The 25,246-nt window shown below is 39.7% G+C and overlaps 1 protein-coding gene across 3 annotated transcripts in view; it reads left to right on the top strand.

The window, feature by feature from the left end:
* TGFBR1 (transforming growth factor beta receptor 1) overlaps positions 1-25,246 on the top strand; it is a 44,663-nt gene that overhangs the window by 5,488 nt on the left and 13,929 nt on the right. The window contains exons 2-7 of one of the 3 annotated variants that reach the window (XM_040060216.2): positions 3,329-3,580; positions 5,351-5,593; positions 11,596-11,826; positions 17,758-17,925; positions 18,434-18,590; positions 23,434-23,737. In XM_040060216.2, coding sequence (XP_039916150.1) covers positions 3,329-3,580; positions 5,351-5,593; positions 11,596-11,826; positions 17,758-17,925; positions 18,434-18,590; positions 23,434-23,518 — 1,136 coding nt within the window. In that variant the 3' untranslated portion in view covers positions 23,519-23,737. Of the gene's footprint in view, positions 1-1,718; positions 1,738-3,328; positions 3,581-5,350; positions 5,594-11,595; positions 11,827-17,757; positions 17,926-18,433; positions 18,591-23,433; positions 23,738-25,246 lie in introns of those variants that run through there. The other 2 variants (XM_040060207.2, XM_040060198.2) reach the window with 2 other exon arrangements.

The following is a 25,246-nucleotide window of genomic DNA, read 5'->3' as shown; positions in this document are numbered from 1 at the left end:
GCCATTAGGAGCACTGGCCTATTTTGTCTTGTAGCAAACATCTTCATAAAAAATCTTAGAGACTCTTCTCCTAAAAAGTAAAAGCTAATTATGTTTAAATAGTGAAACTGACTGAAAATCCCAACTTGGGTCTTTCTATGTTGTTCAATAAGAAAGTTAATAGTTTGTAAGAGGAGAGAAGCTTGTTTTAAAGTGTCATTCAAGTTTTCTTTTTCTCAATTTTTTTTCATTCTTTTAGTGTGTGTTAATAAAACTATTTTTGTTCATTTTTAAGCTTAAGCCTGCTTTGTTTATTTTTCTCCTAATCTCCCTCCCACAAAAAGAGAATAAATACTAAAACCCTTACATTAATTAGTGTTTCTGCCTAGTTTTATTAAATTAAAACCATTACAGTTGTCAATTTTTCATCCCTGTCTGTTATGAATTCATACTAGAAATGTATGTATTCATTAAAGTGAACTTGGAGATCTGACTGGTTTCTGTCTGCATTTTTAATATTACTGTAGCACTTCTTTGAGAAGAACAGAGACTACTTGGACAAAAAGCAAAAAATTTTATCTATTTCCAAGAGGACAACAGTATGAGGGATAGATATATATATATATATATATATTTTTATTTTTTTTTTTTTTTTTTTTTTTTATGTCCGTTATAAGTGAAAACACTTCAACTGTAGCTGGACACTGGCATCTCCTTACACTGATGTTAAATCTCATCCATGATGCGTTCACATAGTTTATGTTCTTTACATGCAGATAACTGGAGAATGAGATGTGGGCAAGGATATTCCAATTCTATATTCTTACCTCCTGTTATGGATTGTTGCTGAAGATTCTGAATTAGTTTACCCGTTAGTAAAACATGGAAATTCTACTGTTACCTGCTTGAGTTGGAAGGGATGAAGAGCTGTTAAGTGGCCAGAGTAGGAAGGGGTCTGAAGCATTTTTAACGAGGGGTTGGTTTGTTTTGTTTTTAAGAGCGTGTCCACTAGAGAGCAGCAAAAACCTGTATTCCTAGGGGCCTTGCTATTCAACTTTAGGCATTGTTTCCCCCTCTTATGCGAGTAGCTTCAGACGGAAGTAGTGACTTTTTTGTGCCGAGGAAATCGTTCCATAGTGTGACAGTGAATTATGTCTTGGCAGGAGAGGAAAAGATAGTGAAATTTTATACAATTTACACTTTTGCTCTGGTTTGATGCCACTAAGTGGGAATTCTGTACCAAAAGAGAGGTGGGAACAAAGTGAATGAGGGAGGTAGGCGCAAAATGCTTTTTTTAATAATGTTTGAAACAGTGTGTCTCTATAGCTTCACAAGACCAGGAAGATGAATAAGTGTAACAACAGCAACCCAAATGTAAATTTTCACTTCAAGTAACTTGGCCTTTGCACAGTGACTCAATGTAAATATATCTCACGGAATATGTCTTGATGTAGGCATTCAGATGTACGTGCAGTAGTGATGAGTCACAATTACTGTTTAAATAGAAAAAAGTAATGGATGAAGCAAGTGAGATAAAGGTGTTCTCACTTTAAAAGTTGAAAGAAATAGTGTGTGTAAATGTTTTAGGAAATTTTTAATTGTTTGGATAGATTAAAAATTATTTCTTCAGGCATAAATTACCAAAGGGACAGCAACATGAAAGTAAATGTTAATATTTTTTTGTAGTTAAACTCTGAATAATAAGATTTTCCTTACTTCCCTGATGAGGCATGGAAAGATGTGCAAAAACTGATGCTGGTAAGATTTACCTTCCTGAATGTCAGTTCTCATTTCATCTGCCTTCTGGGTTTTTTTTGTGGGGTTGGGTTTTTGTTTGTTTGTTTGTTTTGGGGGGTTTTTTTCTCTTTTTTTTGTTTTTGTTTTGTTTGTTTGTTTTTTGGTTTTTTTCCCCAATAATCTTCGTAATAAAAAATATTTTTTTAATCCCATTTTGTAGGGTTTTCTTCCTCCATTTTTCTGACTGGTTTGTGTGCTGGTGATTCTCTCTGGAACAGGGTTATCTTTCTATAGTGGGTCCTAAGAATTTGATGAAATCTCTTCAGTAACAGTAGAAGATGATTGGCAGTGATTTGGTTTGATTCAAAATCTTGGGGGAAGAGGGTGTTTTAGGAGAATGTTTCTCAGTATTCAAACTTTGAGATGACATACATATATATTTGAGATCAGATTGCCACATAAGGCCGTGATACCTAGTGACAGAGAGGAGTGTAAAATCCAAGGCAATCCATGTGGTTATACTTAACTCTTGGATTTAAGTGAAATGCCAGATTTCAGATTTGGGAAACCTTTTTATTGCCACCTGTTAATCCTCATCCTTTTGGTGTGAGTTTTCGTATGTAGCCTTGAAAGAAGCTATTTTTATGGCTCAGGACAATTTTTGTGTTCTGATCATAAATGTTTACGATTATAAATTTGTCTAAGTTTTTGTATTTTGATGTTTCTGTGTGTGTGTACACAAGTTCTAGGCCAGCTTTTACTCTTCATAGTTGAACAAGTGGACTCAAGATGTATTGATACTTTTATTGTTGCTCCTGCGCCATTTTCTGCATGGCTTTGGTGCTCTAAATGCAGGAAGGAGTGCAGAAAGAAAATAGAAGTAGTAGTCTTCCTTCTTCAAGATTTTCTTCAATGTAAAGAATGAAACCTGATCATCTTAGCGTGATTAGCTTGTCATTCTTGCTTCCCTCCCCGTGCCCTCTCCTTTACTACTGCAATTGATAGCTTTAGTAAATCACCACCTTGAGTAATGTAAGACAGTGTTTTCCTGTGGCTTCATAAATAACAAGTCTAAACCACATTCTGATTTTGTGAAAGGATCATGCAGGGTTTGGTTTTTAATGCAGTATTTGCCCTTTTGGCAGAAAATGGAAACCATCAAATAATGCATAATGGATTAATTTGGGTAACCAGCAGCATCCAGTTTGTCACTTACTCAAGCTATACCTGTGGTTATGATTGAAGAAAAAAAAATAGCATTGCTTGTATTTGGGTTGAAAATAGCAGAGTAGCTAGCTCTTTCGCAGGAGGAACTGTAGTGGTGCTTCTTTATCTGGAGAAACAGCTGGGATTTGCACCTTTGTCTTTTAATACTTTATTGTGTAAGGAGAGCTGACTTCAGATCTAAATTTGACTTTCTTCTGCTCATCTCCCAATTTTTTTGTCCCACTAAAAAGCCTTGTAGTGTTGTTTTTTTAGTGTTGCTGTTCTGTGTTTATGTAACCAAAAAGGGCTCCTTGCATTTTGAATTTGTATTTCTTTAGTCATTCATATTGTTTCTCAACTCTGAATATGTACCAATACTAACATTATTTTTTTTTTCTCAATACAGAATTAGAGTGTTACTGCCAGCTATGTACAAAAGACAACTTTACGTGTGTGACAGATGGAGTATGTTTTGCCTCAGTAACACGAACTGCAGACAAAATAATGCGCAATAGTATGTGTATAGCAGAAATTGATCTGATTCCCCGAGACAGGCCATTTGTTTGTTCCCCCTCCACCAGGGATGGAGTCCATACTGTGTTTCATTGCTGTAACACACCTCTCTGCAATAAAGTAGAACTTCCAATTCCAACACCAGGTAAGGGGGTTAGGATTTTTGCTCATTTTTTTGTTTTTGTTTTTTTTTAACGAAATTCCGTAGGAGTGGAAGTTGTAGGTAAATTTGAAGGCATAAAGTACACCTTTGGTTTTGTAAAGACAATTTAATGGTATTTGAACAAGAGTTGTAATCTTCTGGATAGGGATGTTAGGGACAGTTTGGAAGACTTAAATGAAAAGTGTAAGTAAGCATATTGCTTTTGTCCTTTGTACTACTTACTTTGTGTCTTGGTTTGAAAGATAAATATCTGCTAGGAAGGGGCGGGGCCTCTCTAGGAATGGGGAATTCCAATCCCCTCCCTGCAAGTTATTATAATTTAGAAAATTAAAGGAGCTTTTCAGGCAGGGCTATGGGGAAAGGAATAACAGTTTTTAACTAGTAAGTATAACAAGAAAAACAAACAACTACAGTGTGATATATGTCCTAAAGTTAATTCGTGTTAAGCAATAGAATATGTAATTCATTCGCGGCAGAATGTAATAATGTATCATATAGCATTAATCTACTTTAAATTGGGTTTAAAAGCAATAAACTAAAAAGTGCGTACAGGGTTAACTGAGACGAGAGCTGCACGGTGGGGCACGGGGAATCTCTGCCGGGAATCGGGAATCATTGCAAAGACACCATAAGGGAATGGAAAAGGGAGATATGGGCCCTGACGATCTCCTGATAGTATCAGATCACTATCTTATCTGTTCCGGCCCGATGTTACCATTTCCAAAACTTCTCCGGACGCAGCAATCAAGACATTGTTTGGCTATTCAAGGGACCCCGGACACGGACATGAATATCTAACGAAGCTATCGTGAGGCACGAGTCTCACGGTCTCAGTCGGCCCTCAGCGAGAGGCTGTATAAAAATCCGCAGTATGGGGACCCAGTTTGTGAACTGAGAGGGTAACAGGCTGGCAGAGTCGGTTACCGTGTTCACCCAGTGCCGAAATCCCGGGATTCGACGCTGTCCCTTTTAATTGTGACTACCGGAGACTGTGTTTAAGTCTCAAAATAAAATTCTAAATTTTGATTCACTGAATTTGGCTTATCGTGTTTATTACATACAGCATTAATAATAAGCAGAACCAAGAACCTCGAGAGGCTTTGTTTTATAAAGCCCGGGGCAGTCTGATCTCTTAGGTCTCTGAGAGCACCAAGCTGGAACGTGGAAACTCCGGGCCGGTGGCTGGAAAGGCCGGATGTCCCCGGCAGGCAGGGGGGTGTCCCCGCAAAGTGAGCAGTGCTGAAGAAGTCGCAACGGCCAGACAAGGCTGGCTCAGCTCCAGCGTGGCAGGCATAGGGGCTCAGAATTCCTGGGCACCCAAGCGGATGATGGTAGATCTCCCAGGACCAGACTTTCTGTTGACAGTGGACTCCTCCCTCAGCAAGCAGCAGCCTGACGGTCCTCTCCAATTCGAGGGCAGGAAGGACCCCCAGCTCCACCAGCCCTGTCCTTTTCCCTCCCCCAAAACTCGTGTGATCTTCCCCCTCCCTGACTTTCGCGAAGTCTTTTGTGTCGGTCAAGTACCCTCTAAGCATCAGTACTTAGTCTCTTAGCAACTTATGGGGAAAAATTCTATGGGGGAAAAAAAAAAGGAACAAACTTAACCCCCAACACTTTGATACTCAGAAACATTACTGTACAAAAGTTTAAGCAAATGCCTTAAATAATTTTAATATCACTGTGGTATACTTATAAGTTTAGTGGAATAAAAGGAAATTAATGGTTTTACTTTTTTGTTTTGTTTTAACTCAGGCCCTACTCCAGGAAAACCAGCTTCCAACCTAGGACCTGTGGAGCTGGCTGCTGTCATTGCTGGACCTGTCTGCTTTGTCTGCATTTCACTGATGTTGATTCTATACCTTTGCCATAATCGTACTGTAATTCATCATCGTGTGCCAAGTGAAGAAGATCCTTCATTGGATCGTCCCTTTATATCAGAAGGAACCACTTTAAAGGATTTAATTTATGATATGACAACTTCAGGTTCTGGGTCAGGTAATGTGGCACTTTTAGTAGCAATTATTCTGTGCTTAAGAGCCTTGAAAGATATCCATCTTTTTAATATTTTCAAATCTACTTAAACTTATAATTAACTGGAGAAAATACTAGTAAAGGAACTTCCATGTACGTTCAGTCAACATCAGTGAATATTCAATGTATGGAAATAAGTGAAATAAAAGAAACACTGAATTGTTGCTGCCGTTCCTTATCATTCTCGAAGTAGCCTGATTTACATAAATTATAAAATGCAGGGAATTTCAGTCATCTATTGCAAATGTTTTGTGTTCTGTAAGGCTGTCAATTACATTTTTGTTCTGTACAGCTTATCTAAACAACCATCTTCTGTGTTTTCTATGTAATTTTCTGAAGGTATTTTTTAGCTTTATATTGAAACTTAATTTATAGATGTAGCTATTGGTGTATGAAGACTATTCTGAGTTAGTATTTTAGCCAGTTCTTTCCTTACAGAAGATATTTTTCATTTGCAAATAGCTATTTCTGCATATAGAATGGATGCAGTATGCAGACCATGTCTGATGAATGTCTGTCCCTTCATTTTGTGGGTTTTTTTTGTTTTAAATCTGATTTGAAGAGGTGTTGCTCTGGAAAGATGATGCAGTTGTCTGTTCACTGCATAGTATAGCATAACATATTATTGCTATTGTCTTTGCTTTGTAACTCTGACCATTAATAGCTTATAGAATTATGGTGGTCTGTGTCATAGAAATGTAGCTTATTAGGTGTTGTTAGGGGATGATGTGCTAGGTAAATTATTGCATAAACTAATTGATCTTTGGTCCGTGCTAAGGCGGGAGACATCAAATTGTGTACTGCAACCTTTTACCAACCTTCTACTATATAAAATTTAAATTTAATACTGAAAATTATTCCTACTACTTGCAAACATATGTGTTGAAACATCCATGCCCTTTAAGAACCCTTTCTACAAAGAAATACTGGTGTTTGATTCTCAATTGCTGTATCTTTTATTTTTCCCAGAACTGGAAAAAAATCGAAACAACAAAACCCAAGCATCTAGGTTGTGTTTCTTTTCCAAGGGCAGTAACTAGTAAAACTGTTTAGAGTCCATTGCTTTGTCAAGTAAAATTAATGTAATTTGCTGAACATGTTTAAAATCTAGATCAAAAATTAATTTTAGTCATATCGTCCCTCAAGAAAGTGAGTTTGCACTAGATTATTATGTTTCAGCTGAGAAAGCTTTTCCATGTCCAATAAGATTTGATCCTGATAATGGTAAGTTGTTCTCTGGTTAGAACTAAGTTTTAGTAATTTGTGTTCATATCAGTTTTCTCATTTACTAGCAGGAGTAACTAAGTCAGATAATGAAAGTGATTAATGGAACTTCCAGTATATTGGGCTAAAGCTTGATAAATGCAAATACTGGACTTAGGCCTCCAGTTATGTTTGTTCTAGGAGGGGTATGCAGTAGTCAGAGATAATATGAAGGAGTCAGAGATTTACATATCTTGGGATGCAGAAAGATTTAATATATATAATTGTTACACTATTAGAACTGTAAAACTCTACTTAATGTCTGCAGATCTAGACTTTTCCGAAGGAAGGCTGAAAAAAATTCTAATTAAAATTCAAACTTAGTTGTCAATTGATCTTTTCATTCATTATCAGGAATACTTCTTCATTTTTCTTCTGGCCTTCTTACCTGTGGTGATTCTGAATTTCTCTTTTTCTTTGAAAACTCTGGAAGTACTCCTTCAAAATAAACTCTTGAAATCCAGATAATCCAGTTTAGAAGAAACTTACAATTCTTCCTCTGGAGCTCGTGGCTAGAAACTACTGACTCTTCCCTTGCCTGTTTGCAAATTACTCTTAAAGTCAAAGGAGCATGCTAGGGAATTGCTAAGTGTTCACAGCTGAATTCAGGGCACTCAGGCTGGTCTAGACTCTCAGAGCACCTGACCTACTATGGTATTTAGGCATTGGCTACTGGTGATTGCATCTAAGGAACAAAACCAACAAATTCGGTTGAATTTGGCTTATCCCTAAGGAAGCCTCTTCACTAATTTGCTTTTACGTTTGAAAGGCTGTAAAACAAGGCTCATTTTTTTTTTTTTTTCCTTAAAAGGGATCTTTTAACTTCAGCTGCAGTGAGTTCCATGTTGTTGAGCTGTTGGTAAGACAAGTATTAGCCTTATTTAGTGTTCTCTACTTCACTTTGATTATGACAGTGAAATAGGACATGCTTCAGGTACTTACTTTTTGTACCGTTGGCAGTGCGTGTATTTGTAATGACTTGTGTCACTTTGTCTCAAAATTAATAAATCAATGACTACAAATTCACAGTGCCCTAGTGCTTGAATTGATAACTTTTGTGTGTCCTGAAGTATGCCTGCGGCATTTGTGAATCTCATTTAAAAGTGTATTTTAATCCAGACTTTGGATACAGCACATTTAAATTTGAGAAGACTGTACCTTTATGAAATAAATTGGAAGTAGAGAAAAGGGTCTCCAAAGGGAGAAAAGTCAGAGCTGCTAGTTAAAACAGTGCTTGACCCTGTTAGAAACTGAACTGTCTGAAAGGAATTGTGTTGGGACAAGAGGTTGCCAAAACACAATGGAAATGTACAGAAAAGGCAAAATAATCCAGACCCAAGAGGCACAGCTAAGGAAGTGCTTAGGCTGGTGACCCAAAAGCCATGTTCTGCTTTTAAATTCATGTTGAGAGACCAGAAGAGCTCAGAGTAAAATAAAAAAAAGATTCTGCCAATTTCGTTGATTCACTATTCTCTGATGTGAGGTGTATGAAACAGTGAAATAATCAGAACGCTAAAAATGAGCTTCCTATTCAGACTGAAAGGGAGGGAGTAGGATTCATTTGCTGCAATTATGAATAGTAAGCTTCTATTAATTATTCGGTCTTGACTTACTTTGGTGTTGCCATGTTGTTCCATGACGAGCAAGACCTGAAGTAAGGAGATACTCCATGAAAGGAATTAATGAAACATCTAAAATAGATCCTTCTGGTGAAGCTACGGCTTCTAAGAGAAGGATTTCAAAGTCTCATGGAGCTGAGGATGATTTTCAGATCATGATGCAGATCTCTAAATATCAGCTACATATTGTATAGACAGATGGGGACACCCATCTGCTACTCTCTTAACTCACAAATGATGAAGTCAGTTACAAGGGAGTAGGAAGAGTTGCCTACAATGGGGGAGCAGCTTTGCATAGTATTGGCAGGCGACTTCCAGCAGGAATTTAAGCTATTTAGGAATCTAAATGGTCACAGAAATCAATGCAAAGTTGAGTCAGTTGAAATGAATGTAAAGCTCCTTAAAAACTATTTTGCAATTCATACAAGCTTGAAGGAAATGAGATTTTTCACGTTCATGGAATGTTGGGGTTTTTTTATTACTTGTCAGAGGAAGTCTTCTGGGCAGAGACTTAGCAGGAACAAAATTCTAGCAGCTGTTTTTGTTGGCTACCTGTAGTGCTCTAGAACTTAATTCTTAAATTATCCAATTTAGTTACAAACTCCTTATGCATTGGAAAGTCACTAAACTAATCAGAGTACACTCAAGATGTGGAAAACAAAATTAATTTTCTTTTTTTATTGGACTTTCAGAAAGCTTGAGGATGCTTTATTATATAAGAAAATTATGATGAAGGTTTCAGGAACAAATCAGATGACCATAGCTAAATACAAGGTGTCAAACATTGAGCTGCTGTTGAGTTTAATATAGACTCAAATTTTCTTATTTTCCTGTTTGGCAAACTGGCTATCATCTTTCTTCATGCCCAGTTAAAAGAAGGTGTATCCAAGAGCTTGGAGTACAGTTGTGCCCAATGTGTACGTGAAAGGCTGAGGCTGTAGCTATTTCCTGTGAGATGCTTTTCAGGCAGTCTGGTTTACACAACAGCAGCTGCTCAAGGTCCTGATGATACAGGGCTATGTTTCTTTTATAGCAAAACAAGGAAATTGCTCAGTTGCAACAGAAAGTCTGTAACGAATTGCTATGAATGCAAGATAAAGATTCTAGTCTTTTGGAAGCATCAGTAGTAAGAAAAACATTACTTTTGGACAAACAGAAGCAAGTTGAATCTTGTAAAAAAAATATTAAATAGTGTAAAGATAAATATAGGAGTTAGTGGATAGATCATAGTAGGGTTTTTATCCTACATGTTAATGTGATGAATGGGAGTTTGTAATGTGAAATTGAAGTGCTTTCTGTCTAGAAGGTTTAGAGGTTAGTATATATTTAGCAGATAGCTGATATCCTTGGACATATATTTTAAACAAGGAGACATGTTTATAAAAGGCACAGCAAATTGAAAGCAGTGCATCTGAAAGTGGGAATATACAGTTTTCTGATACAACTGTATGGCCTATCACCCATTTCAGGTGCACAAAATCAGCTTGTATTTGACATTTGTGTATAGATTTTGCAGTAGTGCATAAATTCTAAGGAAGAAACTTTCTCTGACCAATTAAGTCAAATTTTACAATTTCAGGGTTGAGTTTGGTCCTGTGGTTGTTTTAATCTGGCCTCTTCTGCATTTCAAATGTCTGCCCATAAAGAATGAAGGTTAGGCTTCGCAGAAGAGCCTCTACCCTCATTTGGGCATGCAACATAATTCATCTGAGGACTATTACAGCAGAAGTTTAACTTTCCCAGTAGAAATTATTGCAGCACTTGACAATGATTAAATTGCTGGTATGGTGTACATTTTTTTTCCTTCCTGTTTTCATGTAGGTATGTTGTCAGCGTAGACCATGCAGAAAATTCCTGTAAATCTAGAATTTTTGAGGAGCTCTTCTGAATATCCCAGTGTTTTAATTTGCTCTTCTCAGACTGAGTCACAAGCATGGAAATGCTGCCAACCAGATCAGATGTCCTTCTAGTGCTGCTGTTAGCAAAAGAATGTCCAGAGGTGGACAAGAATTAATTATCTGAGCTATTAGTTGGGATTTATTTTCTATAACATAAGGAAAAGCAGGTGTTCTGTCAGCAATTGGAACAGTGATTATAGAATAATAGACTACTTTGTAAAGTATTTGGTTTAAGTGAAATAATCCTATACCAAAAGAGCTTATCATAAGCAGATAACCTGGCTGATGCATTCATCCTACAGTGTAGTATCAGTGTGGAATCTAGTGACAAGCCCTGCAGTTACAACAGGAAAGATTTAAAATAAAAACCCAGCCTGGTTGAGGGATGCCATTGCTGCTTGTGGTAGGAAATTACTGAAGCATATTGAAGAGGTGCTCTGTGTTGGAAGCGTGTAAATGTTCCAAAGATATAAAAATATGAGGGATGTAAATGTTTTTCTCAATTATAATTACAGTGAGGTGGACAAGAATGGCCTGTAAAGCAGGAAGCTTGCATTACAAGGAGGTCTTCCTATTTTACAGTGACTCAGGATTACTAAGAGGCTATTGGCACACTTTGGCATGAGTGTGGATTTTCAGCAGTCAGTGTTGCTGATAAGTGTGGCTTAACTAACTTTTAGACATGGACTATCTAGAGATAAGCCAAGTAAATAAATCAGTAGCAAAAGCGTTCTTAAACTGCTTTGACAGGAGAGTTATGAGCAGATCCTTTTTCCAAAAATAAAGAAAAAACTCATATTCATCACTAAGAAGCAATCAAAAAAAAGTCCTAAACCTGGTCCTGACTGCATCATCGCTTCATTTTTTTCATTTCAATGAAACTTTATGGATCAGCAAGTGGCAACATTCCTAACTGAAAGGAAATTTGTGTTGTGCTTTTAACAACCATAGAAGTAGTTTGTAGCATAATCTCATTGAGTACTTGTTAAGCTGGCTTTTTAAGTGTGAAGACAGAACCTTACCTATGTGCTTTGCTAGCAGCTCTCAACAAGCACTTAAAATCTTAGAGAGTATGTGCATTCTAAGAGAAATACCCTAATAGAATTAGGATCTCATATTCAGTATGTGGGATGAGTGCTAATTCTGTAGAGTGATGTTTAAGGTTAATGTAGAATCTTCTTTTTAGGTTTACCTTTACTTGTGCAAAGAACAATTGCAAGAACTATAGTACTTCAAGAAAGCATTGGTAAGGGTCGCTTTGGAGAAGTCTGGCGGGGGAAGTGGAGAGGAGAAGAAGTTGCTGTGAAGATCTTCTCTTCAAGAGAGGAACGGTCATGGTTTCGAGAAGCAGAAATTTATCAGACAGTCATGCTACGCCATGAAAACATTCTTGGATTTATAGCTGCAGACAACAAAGGTTGGTGACACTATGAATTCATTTTGCCGATTCTGCACCTGGTCAGAATAGACGTGGAGGGGGGGAAAAAATGTTGAGGATCCATTTAAGAGTAGTAAAAAATAGCTTAGTTACTGGAGCAGTTCAGGGTTTGGCATGCTTTTCATAGGTTTAATGAAGAAGAAAGTACATTGTCTTTTTTTTTTTTTTTTTCTGAAGAATATGCTTTGTTTAAATTTGTTTAAAATGCTTTGGTATCAAAAAGGAGATGCCTTATCCTGTGAGCCCACACATCTGCTGAATACTTGTACCTGTCATTACCTCATAGCCTAATAATACAGATGTGTGGGACTGACAGAGATAGTGTCTAATCCTGTTGTCCTGATATAAATGAGGAGGTAGTGGATTTATTCTTAAGGCTAAATTATGAGACGTTATTCTTTTAGAAGTCCGGTTAGGAAGTACATTGCAAAAATGGAGTTAATGATTTGTTTCTGGTAGTAAAAAACTATGCCTGCTTCCAGGTGCTCTCCTGATAAGCCTTTAATCATCCAGTAGGAGGAACCATTTTTTCAGCTTTGATTTGTTGTGATTTTGGTCAGGCTAAAGTTTCTTGGATTTTCCTGCAATTCCAGTAAAGATGCAAGAATCTGACAAAACCAAGTTTTGAATTCCTTTCATTAAGGGGAGCTAAGATATTAAGACACTGTTTTGTTCAGTTATTTTCATCTGAAGTTGCATGTTTCACCACAAATGGCATTTGACATCTTTGTGAAGAAAGCATTAGCAGAAAATTCCGTCACATTAGGTAGGAGTCAATAATTCACACATACTAAATTTTTTAAGGGCTCTCAGTTTTTTGGGAAATTCTTAAATGGTTTCAGTGAGGGTCAAATATATGTGTAAAGTTCTTTTTAATTACCATTAGATGAATTTCAAGTTTCCATATATATCTGTAGAATTGGAACAGAATGCAAGAGATTGTGCAGAACACTTCTCCAGGAAAGAGTTGTCTAAGTTAACTTGCTCCTAACAGATGTTTGTGCAACTTGTTGTCCTCCAAGAGCTTGCAGATCAGCACCATACCAGGCAACATCTTCTTGCAGCTTTCTCTGCTTACCATTAGAAACTGTTTTATTTTCATAAGAATTGTATGTGGTACTACCAGCATCTACAAGAGCTTGAGTTTGCTCTGGTTGGCCATGGGGAGTATCTGGAGCCTGGGTTTAGATCAGCTGAATTAAAGCCATAAATGAAGAGTCATCTCTGCAGAAGCTTTAGCTTCTATTTCTCATTTAAAAGCATAAGGGATATATTGCGATACCTTGGTTGTAATTTTTCACAAAATCCATCTGTAGTTAAGTATACCAGTGTCTCATTTTGCCTCAAACCTCCAGGTAGTTTGATCCAAAAATACATTTGACTGCTGTGAAGAAAGAGGTATGAGGAAGGTTTCCTAATTGGGTGGGTTTTTAAAATAATTTCTTGCTTGCTGGTTTGTGTTGCAGATACTGTAGCATTTGACTTGGTCATCTTTAGTTTCCTTGTAGTATAATATAATGTGATATAAAATTGTTTCTGATTTTTCTGTTCATATGCTTTACATACAAAGAAGAAATCTTTAACTGATAAGTCATGGCATTATTTGAAGTTTCAGGTCATCAGGGTAAAGCTCTTCTATTTTATTGAGAGCTAGTTGGTGTCTGGTTTTTGAAAAATAGATAAAACTGTGTTTTGAAAATGCCACTATTCTTGACTGTGTTCTCTAAAAGTATTGCTGTCTGAGCAGATGTAGATTTTTAACCAACCAATGCAGAATTAATTTGAGGTATAACCTACATTCTCTCAGTGAGGAAATGTGTATGCACTATTCAGTCTCTGGGCTAAGAATTCAGTCCTGAATATTGAAAAACGTTAACACTTCAATTCTTGTTTAGAATTCTTCAGGCCACCTATATCTCATTAAATGGGAGAACATAGAGGGATCATTATGGGGGTAGTTCTCCCAGTGTAGTAGGTGCACTGTCACGGTACTCTGAAAGATGTATCACGGCATAGAGACCTGTGGCTTAATTAACACCTAAGTGTTCCAATGGCTCAAGGAATAGTCCTTCATTGTATTTGCTGGTGCTAACTGATGAATGTTTATGTGGTGCCAAGTTTAAGCAGTAATATCTGTGGAGAGTTTGGATCCATTTCTCTGTAGGGCTGACTTCTCAGTGTATTCAGGGTTACTACAGCCTAGCTGGAATGCACAAAGTCATTAGACTGCAAGGATCAGTGTGTCTAAGTTACTGCAAAGATGCAGGAGTACTAGTAATTTTAAAATTAGCAAAAGACTAGTAAAAGAGCTGTAGAACCAAGCCATGCTTCAGTTCTGGCTGCTGCTGAAGGTCTTTCCTTTTGCTGCAACTGCAGTTTTTCACAACTGCTGAGAAACATCTGGCTGGGTATTTAGTGTGAAACTGGTGGAAGAAGTTCCTTTGGGTAGGAGGGGGTGTGTTTAGATTAGAGCTTGTGACTGTATTGCTGCCTTCACTTGTTTTTCTACTACACTGTTCAAGACAGTCCATGTGCCTTAATGGCACATTCTTCTCTTGTACTTCCCCACACCTGTATCGTGTTCAGAAGGCTGCAAGAGCTGGTCGAATCTGTCTGCTTCCCATCCTGTAATCTACTGGGAAATAGGTGCTGCAGTTAAGGCAGCTTTGGGGCTGAGAAGCAGTGAATAATTTTAACTGCAGTTGTGGTCTGCCTGACAAGCACTTGTGTTCTGGGTACCTCTTTGCATAGTGATTATATGCTAACTTCCAAATACTGCTAGGTCAGGGAAGTTACTTTCAGGGCCGTGTGTTGTCTTGTTTTGAACCATCTAAACATACACTTTGTTTTGTGCATGGGTTTTTGTTTTGTTCTTTCTAACTTGGTTACTTGAAGGTAATGTGTATCAGGGACTACTTATCTCTACTATTCTAGTAGTGAAAGAGAAGTGTTGGCTACTGCAGTTTACAGTACTAAAGGTTTCTCTGCATTAGCTGGCTGTAATCATAATTGTCTGTAGGCAGATTAAAATAAGGTGAAGTCTTGCACTGCACACTTCCAGATAACTTTATGCGCTAAAACACCTTGACTTCTCCAGTCCTTCCCCTTAACTGAAAGCTGCACTTCCCTATCTGATAGTTTGGTTCAGTCAGAATACCTTTCTTAGTAAATAAATCCCCAAAAGTGATGTTAAACAATATGCTGTGAGGAAATGAGCAGAATTTCTGCCTCTTGAGAAGTAGTATTTCAGCCATTTATTCTTTTTGAAGCTCTGGCTTTAGCCTGAGAAGAAGGAATCTGCACAGCTCAAGTGCTTTTCATCATTTAGTCAGACGACTATGTCCATGTGATGATAGAGTCAAGCTGTTATGTTAACAAGACACCAGTCATCTTCTAGTCACTGACAAAAGTGCCATCTCCCTGAATATCTCATTTGTAAGAGATTTCTTGTTGTAGATCATGTCTGAATCTGATACTTTTACTGCTTTTTCCTGTTTTTTTTCCTAATGTTATATTATCTGCATGCCAAAAAAGGCTTAAATCTCTGCTTTGAAATACTTTGCTATGTAACACCACAGAAGATGTTTTTGTTTTGCTAGTGTTGATGTGAAAAAAAAAAAATAAAATTTAAGCTATTCCAGTCAATAGAATTTAAATTGAAATTTGATTATATATTTTAATATAGTGATTGTATAAATTCCTTTCTTCGCCAGTCAGCTCTGAGATGGATTTTGCTTGAACATCAGTAATGTTTTTTCCCAAACTGCTATCAGTCTCCTGACAACAGGAGCTTATTTTCTCAGATTTGCAATATTTTTTTAGAGTTAAAAATGAAAATCTTTTACTTCTGAGTGATCATGGTGGTATAAAGTGCTTGCTTTCAGGTCTCTTGAAATAGCTGAAATAACCAAATAACCATGAAATAACCTATTAATCTCTTAAATATAGTTCCAATAACACAAGTAAATTTTTTGCAATTTTTTGAATATTCTGAAGTTGTTTGAGATTATTGATCATTGTGTGTAAGCTGGGCTACTGTATGCAATTACAACTAACTGTTTCCTCCCTGATTATTCAAACCCTGTGATTGAAAGCTTCATGGCAGATGCTGTTTACCATGCAGCCAAAAATACTCAGGGTCAGGTTAACTATTACTTGGTAATAATCAACTACTGTTAACAGAATAAGAAGACTTAACGTTTATCATAACATGTTCTGCTTGGAGTGCTAAACAAATGTATAGCTTGTCAAATATAGCGAGGCAAGGAAAACATAGTAGGACATGATAGCTGGACACAGGACCTATTGCTGCATTCCAGCTTGCCTGTAATTAATTTTATTCATGTAGGCTTGGATGTAGCACTGTCCCTTCTTAAAATCTGGTTGAAGGGCCTTAAATATGGCACATAATAGGAAAGAATCGTGGTTCTTCTCAGACTGGATGGTAAGCCCAGCTTATATTTCTTCTTTGGAAGGAAGATAGAGCTTGAATCATAAAACTTGCAGGTGATACACAAGATAAAACTGAACAGAAGTGTCTGTAACCAGCAGCATATTCCCCTCTTAGGAGGAAACATAGTGTTAAGAGGGGAGGAACTTTATGCAAAGGCATCATAGTCTTGATTCAAAGCTGTGATAATTCTTCAGAAGCAGACATCTTTTATAGAGCTGCTTAAACACAATAGGTCTGGTAGACTAATTAAAATTATTTCCCTCCTTACAGCTAGGTGTCTAGTACTGACACCTGCTGAGATACCCCACTCCTAAGAAACAGGAGAAGAAATTAAATACAGGACGAAGCAGTGAGTGTGTATGATGTTAATGCCCAGGAGAGGATTATTTCAGGCAATGTAGGGTCATAACTGATGAACCAGTAGAATGAAACTGAGTGAAGAAAATATTCTCATGTGGTAAAGTTAGTTTACTTGGAACTTCTGTATTTCTTTGGAGGTCATTGACTGTATTTAAGAGAATCTTTTTCTGTGCCTGTGAGCTCATACCTCTTTCTAATGTTTCTGTAAGACTGGTTTAGTGAAGCCAATACTGTTGGATTGATTCTTCAGAGACCATAATTCTCTTTGAAAAAAGTCACAAAAGTCGCATTTAATACTAGGCTGAGTTCTATGAGTTTGTGCTTGGGTATTGCCAAGTAGCAAGAGATGCAGCAGTTCTAACTAGAAAATAATTGAATTTAAAAAAAAAAAAAATCTTTAATTTCCTTTTTGCTTTTAAAAAAAAAAAAAAACCAACAACTTTTGCATCACTTGTGTGGACATAAGACTCTTACTGCAGTAGTAGTAGCTTTTTACCAGTCTTGTACAGGTTGGAGTATGTGACTAATTTTTTTTTCCTGTTTAAACAACTTAGTTGAGATTATTCTGTAAAAGTTGCAAGCCAGAGTTCTCTTTCCATTATCAGAATTGTTTGACTATATATAGGTTATGGGAAGACTGAAGGAGTTAGGGACCAAAGTTTGAAACACTTTTCTTTTTAATGGTCAGCCTGGACAGTATTGTACTGGACCAATAGTGATGGGATTCATTTTGTATCATGCATTCAACAGTGTTCCATATGTCTAGCAGGAAACCTAGGGAAAGACAAGGCCTAGCTAGTACCCTGAAAAGTTCACCCTGCATATACACCTCAGAATTATAGTGGCATCAGTTTTCTATGGTTTATGTTTTAGTTTAAATACAAGAATACTCTCTAAGCTTTTCAGAAACTCTACCACAGTATTACCAGCCCTTGCAGAGGCATTTAAATGTTACAGGAACAGAAGAGTCTAAGATTCTAATTTAGAGGGGTTACTTGCACACCATAATTTGTATTTCATAAGCATTGTATGAAAGTGGAACATACTGTTTATTTGTTGTGTGTATGTGTGGTATTCATGCCAGTTTTATTTTGCAGACAATGGTACATGGACTCAGCTGTGGTTAGTGTCGGACTATCATGAGCATGGATCACTCTTTGATTACCTGAACAGGTATACGGTAACAGTGGAAGGAATGATAAAATTAGCTTTGTCCACTGCCAGCGGTCTTGCTCATCTGCACATGGAAATTGTTGGCACACAAGGTAATCCTACAGTTATTCTGCTTGTCAAGTGGATCATACTGGTTGTTTTTTTTGTTTTGTTTTTCTAATGACACATAAGTAGGTCCTTCTACTCCGTGATGATTTCCAAATTAATAGAACTTCTTAATTTGGAAGGCTTTTTGCCTTCTTTTCTCTGGTATTGTGATGTAACAATCCTTCCTACAAAACACCTGTTAAAAGGCACCAAGTAATGGTGCATGTAGGATCATCTTAATTTTGAGTTGAGACAAAGTTTGAGCAGAATGTGCGTGTGATAAATCCTTGCAGGAAGAGGGAAGGGAGCAAGAGTGCTGTAATACAGTAAACATGAAAGGCACTTTCCTGAACAGCCAATCTACAATGAATGATTTCAGGAGGTACCCTGGTGCACATCTAGTGTCAGAACTGGAAAGAATTCTGTAACTTCAAACAAAATTTGGCATCAGGCTTAGAATAAAAGTGGGTTGGTTTGGGATTTTTTACAACTTCTGATTTTTTTCCCTTACAGGCAAACCAGCGATTGCACACAGAGATTTAAAATCAAAAAACATATTGGTGAAAAAGAATGGAACATGCTGCATAGCAGATTTGGGATTGGCAGTTAGGCATGATTCAGCTACAGACACAATTGACATTGCCCCAAACCACAGAGTGGGAACAAAAAGGTAAAATCACTTATGTGAGGTGTCAGGCAATTGTTATAATAAAATGCTTTGGTTTTTCTTGTTCCATATAAATTTGTGTCAATAGGAGTATAAGCAGCAAGAAAATGTAATGACAGATAGAGTTCTTAGGCACTTCCTTGCCAGCTGGTATTTTAGTTAGATGGTAGGCACTTAAAAAGCACGTTCAGTGTTGGCATGTGTAAAATACTGAAAACTTGCAAAGTATTGTAGGGCACAGATATGTATTAAAACGATTAAGAGACTTCATGACGTTATTTTAGAGACTTCAGAGCTCTTTCCTTTTTCTTCTTGCCATGTGTTGCATGGAAATGTTACTTGCTGCCCAATCAGGAGTGTAATTCAGGATATTGATAGTGACAGTAAAAAGCTGTGGTTTTCAGTGTAAAGCCTGAGTGGCAGGACATACAAGGTGCAGTCTTGGACACGAGCTGTCTTGGTGTGGCAGTGTCTCTCTCGGAGCCCGGCTCCATTTTTGCCTCGGCTAGCTTGAGAGACTAACCACAGTTGGAAGGATTTTTGCTCAGGGCCCCAAAGATCCCAGAGCAGCTGTGAACCTTTTTCTTTAGAGAGATAAGGTCCATGGCAAAAGGAAGGGTCTGCAGATCGGGGGAAATCAGGGCTTTATTTAGTCTTTCTCCTGTGGTCCTGCCCCCACCTGGGTTAGGAGCCCAGTCCCTGTCCCCCAGCCAAGAGGAATTCCACGTGCTTTTCCTGGCTTTTATCCAGGGGGAAGGGGCTAACGGCAGGGACAAGCCACTACCCAACCAGGGATAAGGTGGGAGTGGAACAGAGTTGGATTGCATTCCAGCGTGGGAGAATGGGCAGGGAAAAGGGTCAGGGATAAACCTCAGGATGATACATTTTCCAGGGTAACAGGGTAGTACAGAAGAAACCATTACAAAACCCAGTATAAAAATGAAATACAATAGAAACCCAAATAATACACAATAACATCTCCCCCTTTCTTATCAAAATGAGAAGGAGGAAGGCTCAGTTTGTGGGAGATGCTCAGAGTTCAATCTTGAGCGTCTTTAAAGCTGAAAAATGACATCTAGTGCAAACAAACTGTTCAGAAAAACCCTGTTGAGGGAGAAGAGTAATTAGAAGGAGAGGGTTCAGCGCTTTCTCCTCCTCCAGGCAGCAGTGGCCACTTGTGGGGCCTCTGCATGTGGCTTTGCACTTTCAGGGATGAAAGGTTTCATCCACTTGGCTGGCACCCACTTGAGACTTGAGAGAGTGGACACACAGGCATATCCACGACCCCAGGTGACTAGATCATGAGTACCCTCTGTTTCCTTGGTTGCTGGATCCTTTACCATTACCGGTGGCTTTGCTTTCAGCTGCAGTTGGCAGTTCTCTCTGAAATGGCGCACAATTGGTGGGTTAAGATTTTCAAATGTGCAATTTAAAAAGTTCAGAGTGAACAAGGCTTTGGATAACTGGATTTGGGGCGTTTCTGGTTTTAGAGACTGATGTTGTTGGCTGAGGACCCTTTTGAGATTTTGGTGGGTTCTTTCCACGATGGCCTGACCTGTCAGGGAGTAGGGGATGCCTGTTTTGTGCTCTACTCCCCATTGCTGCAGGAAGCTTCTGAACTCCTTGGATATGTGTACGTGGGTCCATTATCAGTTTTTATTGATTTGGGGATGCCCAGGTAGGAGAAAGCCTGTATTGGGTGTTTCATGGCATCACTAGACTTCTCCCCTGTATGGACAGAGGCATAGACAGCTCCAGAAAAGGTGTCCACAGATACATGGACATACCTTTGCCTGCCAAAGGACATGATGTGTGTCATGTCGATCTGCCATACCTCACAGCTGTTCAATCCCCTGGGGTTCGCTCCTGCACTTAGGGCTGGGAGTGCGTGTTGCTGGCACGAGGGGCATGTTGCCACAATTGCCAAAGCCTGTTCCCAAGTTAGGTGGAGCTGGCAAACTAGGCCTGGTGCATTCTGGTGAAAAAGCTTGGACTGATCTTCGCTTGTTCAAAGATGTTTGGGAGTGGGACCATCTCCACAGGCACAGCAAGAGCATCAGCCCTTCTGCTGCCCTCGGCTATGAACCCTGGTAAATAGGTGTGTGGTCTGATGTGCATCACATAAAATTGTTGCTCTCGGTGGGAGATCAGATTTACTAGTTTTGAGAGCAAGTTGAAAAGTGCAGAATTGAAGACCTCACTCAGTACACCCTGTTCAGCTCTGGATACTACACCTGCTACATAGGCCGAATCTCTGACCAAATTGGATGGTTCAGGAAACTTTTGAAAAGCTCTAACAACTGCAGCCAACTCAGCTACCTGAGGTGATCCTTCCACCTTGACAATATCTTTTTCCCACTGCTGAGTTTGAGGATCTTTCCAAGTCATTACTGACTTGTGGGATGCTCCAGATGGATCTGTAAAAACAGTTAGAGCCTTTAAGGGCCTCCTGTTCTGAACACTTTTTAATGACAATTTGAACTGATTTTGTTCTCTGAATATTTTGTGGGCAGGCCGATGAATTGACATTTGACCTGTGTAACTATCCAGAGCAAATTGCAGAGCTTCATTTTCATGAAGCAGGTGCTCCAACATTCCTTTTGTGATTTGGCCCGAGTTTACTTCAATTGGGATGTGAATACACTCAAAATCATATCCTGCCAACTCCCTGATCTGGGTCCTGGCCTTTGGGATCAATTCTGCTACCAATTCCTGTGCTCTGGTCATTCTCTTGGACCAGTGGTGACTGAGGAAAACCCACACTATTATCAAGAGGGGATCCCTACAGTCTTTGTCCTTTTTTGATTTGTCTGCTTTTTTCCACTGAATGATCATCCCATGTAAGTGTGGCAGTTTGCTTAAAATGATGAATTTAAATGGCAAGTCTGATTTGCACCTGTTGGCCTGTCTGGTGGCCATACAGTCCTGTACCTTTTCTAGGGCTGCTCGTGCCTCTTGGGTAAAGGTCCTCAGAGAATTTAGCTCCTCTCCCCCTTTTAAAAGATGAAAGAGGGGGTCTAGGTCCTCAGTGGTCAGACCTAGCCAAGATCTTACCCCATTTAAAGACCCACACAGCTGCTGGACATCTGCCAAGGTCCTGATGTTACTTTTGATGGCCAGTTTTTGCGGCACAATGGTCCACTTGCCAGTCTCCAGACCCAGGTACTTCCAAGGTGGCATCATTTTTTCCTTCTACAGCTCGAACCCTGCAGCAACCAAAGAATCGATTGTCAGGTCAAGCATGTGGGACAGTAAGTCATCATTGGGGGCACACACAAGCACATCATCCATGTAGTGCAGGATGATGGCTTCTCCTGCAGCTGCGCGCACTGGGGATAGTAAGGAAGAGAGATACCACTGACGAGTAAGTAGTGAGTTTCTTGCCCCCTGGGGAAGGTATTTCCAGTGGTATCTTTTCCCTGGGGCTTCTCGGTTGATGGTATGAACCGAGAAGGTGAAACAGAGGCATTATCAGGGTGCAGAGGGATCTGGAAAAAACAATCTTTGATATCAATAATTGCCAAATTCCAGTTTTGGGGGAGCATTGCTGGGGATGGCATCCCTGGCTGGAGAGAACCCATGTCCTCAATGACATTATTAATTTGACAGAGATCGTGGAGGAGCCACCACTTGCCTTTGTTTGCCTTTTTGATAACAAAGACTGGGGAATTCCATAGAGACATGGTTTCTACAATGTGTCCTTTAGCTAGCTGTTCACCCAGTAGCACCTGAAGCACCTTCAATTTTTCTTTACTGAGCGGCCGCTGCTCTACCCAGACTGGTGAATCAGTTTTCCAATTGAGTTTCTGGGTAGGGCACTCTTCAGTGGCTGCAGCCTGAAAAACTGGGGGGGCATCTGGAATGCCAGTCGTGACCCCCCCACTGAGCCATCAGGTTTCTCCCCTACAAGGGCTCTGAATAATCCAAAACAAATGGATGCAGTGTAGCCAATTGTCTGTTTGGCCCCTTAATTTGCACAACACTTTGACTGTTTTGCCAATTTCTTTTCCCCTATACCTTGCATGTGCCCAGCCACATTTTGCAGTTCCCAATGTGACGGCCACATCCTTTCTGGTACGATTGTTGCATCTGCCCTGTGTCTAAAACCCCCTTGATGTTTATGACTTCCCCACCATGATGGACCTCACACCATATTATGAGTTTGTTCCTCCCAATAACTCGTGTGGGGCAAACCTCAGAGTGTTTGTTCCTTGTGATGTCTTTTTCAGGGAGCAGATCAGGTGCTGGAATTGCCTGAGCTATTATCTGCCCCTTAGGCCGAAACAAGGGTGGGCAGAGGCAGCGCAGCCAGAGAACTAGTTGTTTAGGGTTTGATGAGATGAGACCCGGAAGCATCTCAGTCTCTCTCGATGTGTATTTGGTGTCCCCAAGAATGACATACATACAGTGTGTTGCCAAGAGCCTGGCATCTGCAGATCCAATGACCCTAAGTACTAGCCTGTGTCACTCAGGTACAAGGCCTCTGTCAGCTGCAACCTAAAAGGCTTTCGGAAACATTCAGTGATTATATTGGGTCTGCTCACATCATGATCTGAAAGGGTCACATCTAGTGACTTCTGCTGAAAAGCAGAACTGGTTAAACAGGATTAGTTAGGTTAACATTTGCATTTTCCAGTTTTTTCTCCCCCCTCTTTGGACTTGCCCCATTTATGTCAGCACGCTGGGCAAGCCGGTGCTCATCCTATGGTTTTTTGAAAAATTCCCCATGGACTCTCGAGACCCCCCCATTGTCCCAAAAGTCCAAAAATTGTCTCTTTAAAGGTCGTTGAGATGCCCCATGTCCAGCCTGATCACACAAGAAGCACGTTGTTCTTCTCTTGGGCAGTGGTCGTGGCACAGGTGGCATGGTGTCTGCAGCAGCGGCTCTTTGCGGTAGCTTGAATGCATCTCTCGAAGTCTGGCTTTGGTGAGCTGTCATGAAGAGAACCTTCCTGGCATACACCTGAAGTGTGTCATCTGAGGTTGGAGTTGGTTCCATGGACTGGCTGAGGATAGCTGCCATGCACTGTTCGTTTGCATTGGCCGGAGCCATTTCCTCCAGGACCTCTTCCTGGGCTCCTTCTTTCTTAACCTGTAACTTGATAGCTCGGGTTAATTGCTCAACAAATGTTACAAAAGGTTCTGATGGAAGCTGCTGTATTTTACCATAAGGTTGGAAAGGCCCATCAGGCTGGATTGAAAAGAATGCTTTGGAAGCAGCATCTTTACTGCATTCCAAAACAACTAAAGGAATTTCCTGAGCCTTCTTGAGTGCTCAGACCCATTCACCATCACGACATAGATGTTCTAATGGAATTGGCAAGTTGTTATTATCAATAGCTGTTTCAGGATTTTGCCAAAGCTCAGGAAGTAAATCTCTTAACTTTTTTTCCATCTTCCTTCCCAAAGCCTAAGTTCTGTGGACGTTAGGAGGGAAGAAAAAAGCTGCCGGATGTCAAAGGGAACCATAGGATTTCCTGCTAAATCTGTTTTTAAAAGGTTGCAAAAGTATTCACTTTCACATCCAAATTCAATATGAGCTTTGCATAAATCCCGAATCGCTTCTTGGGGAAGGGGTCCCAATCACCATGGACAACACCCCCTCCTTTTGACCATCTATATTTGACAGGGGTGGCAGAAAAGCCGGGATCACTTCCTGCTTCCAGGTTTCCGGCTTTCCCCCACTCCCCGGGCGTGGGAACTGGGATTGTGGGTGGGGAAACCGTGGGAACCAGAGGCAGGGAGGGGCTGGAAGCCTGACTCACAAGGGGTAGAGCTGAAGGGTGGAGGTTTGATGGTAGGGGTGGAGTCAGGAGAGGGTGGTGCCAGGGGTGGCACCAAAGGGAAGGAGGGGTCTGGGGAGAGGGAAGGGTTGCTTAGGTTATGGAAGGGATTGTGGGGGAAAGAAGGAGGGAGAAACAAAGAAAGAGGCTCTGTATATTTTGGGAGCACATGGCACTGGCTATTTTGGGGAACAAAGGAAAAAAATGCAGCATGGTCACCTTCATCTTGTGATTCCCCCACAGAACCGAAACTAGCTTGGGGATTTTGGGCACCCGAACGTGGGATTTACGAACTGGAGAAGAAGGGAGATTTGGGGAAAGTTTAGGGGTTTCTCCAGCAATCTGGCCAGGATTACTTGAGCAGGGGGACTCAGGAATTTGGGGAAATCTAGGGGAACTGCAGCTTCCCTGCACTGTCTGGTGGGCTGCTTTCCTCAGAATACCCGAGCTTGGGGAAGGGATTTTGGGGTCGGGAGAGGGAGAAACTGGGGGAACTGGAGAAAATTCACTAGGAACTGGCTTTCTTTTCACTTCATTTTGCTTTTGCAATGCAAACCAAATTTGCAAACTCTCGAGAACAAAATCTGCAGTTTCTGTGTCCTTAGGAGTGCCTGATTCAGCCAATTTATTTGCAACAGCCTCCCAAAATTCCGGGAAGCTTATTTGTTCTAAGGACACATGGGGAAAGTGAGAAAACAACCAGCGAATAAATTTTTTCAACTGTTTCTTTGAACAATGGGTCCCACTATCATCCAAGGCACCTAAAACTTGGTAAAAGACACTTTTTTGGGGTACAGACAGCCTAACACCCATTTTTTTGACTCAGATTTAAAGTTTCTGTGTCCCCTTTGACTGCAACTGGGAAACAAAAACAAA

Source organism: Hirundo rustica, chromosome 1, assembly GCF_015227805.2.
Source record: "Hirundo rustica isolate bHirRus1 chromosome 1, bHirRus1.pri.v3, whole genome shotgun sequence".
In the NCBI taxonomy this organism is placed as follows: domain Eukaryota; kingdom Metazoa; phylum Chordata; class Aves; order Passeriformes; family Hirundinidae; genus Hirundo; species Hirundo rustica.
Note: the sequence above shows the minus strand (reverse complement) of the source record. Positions and strands in the feature narration are given on the sequence as shown.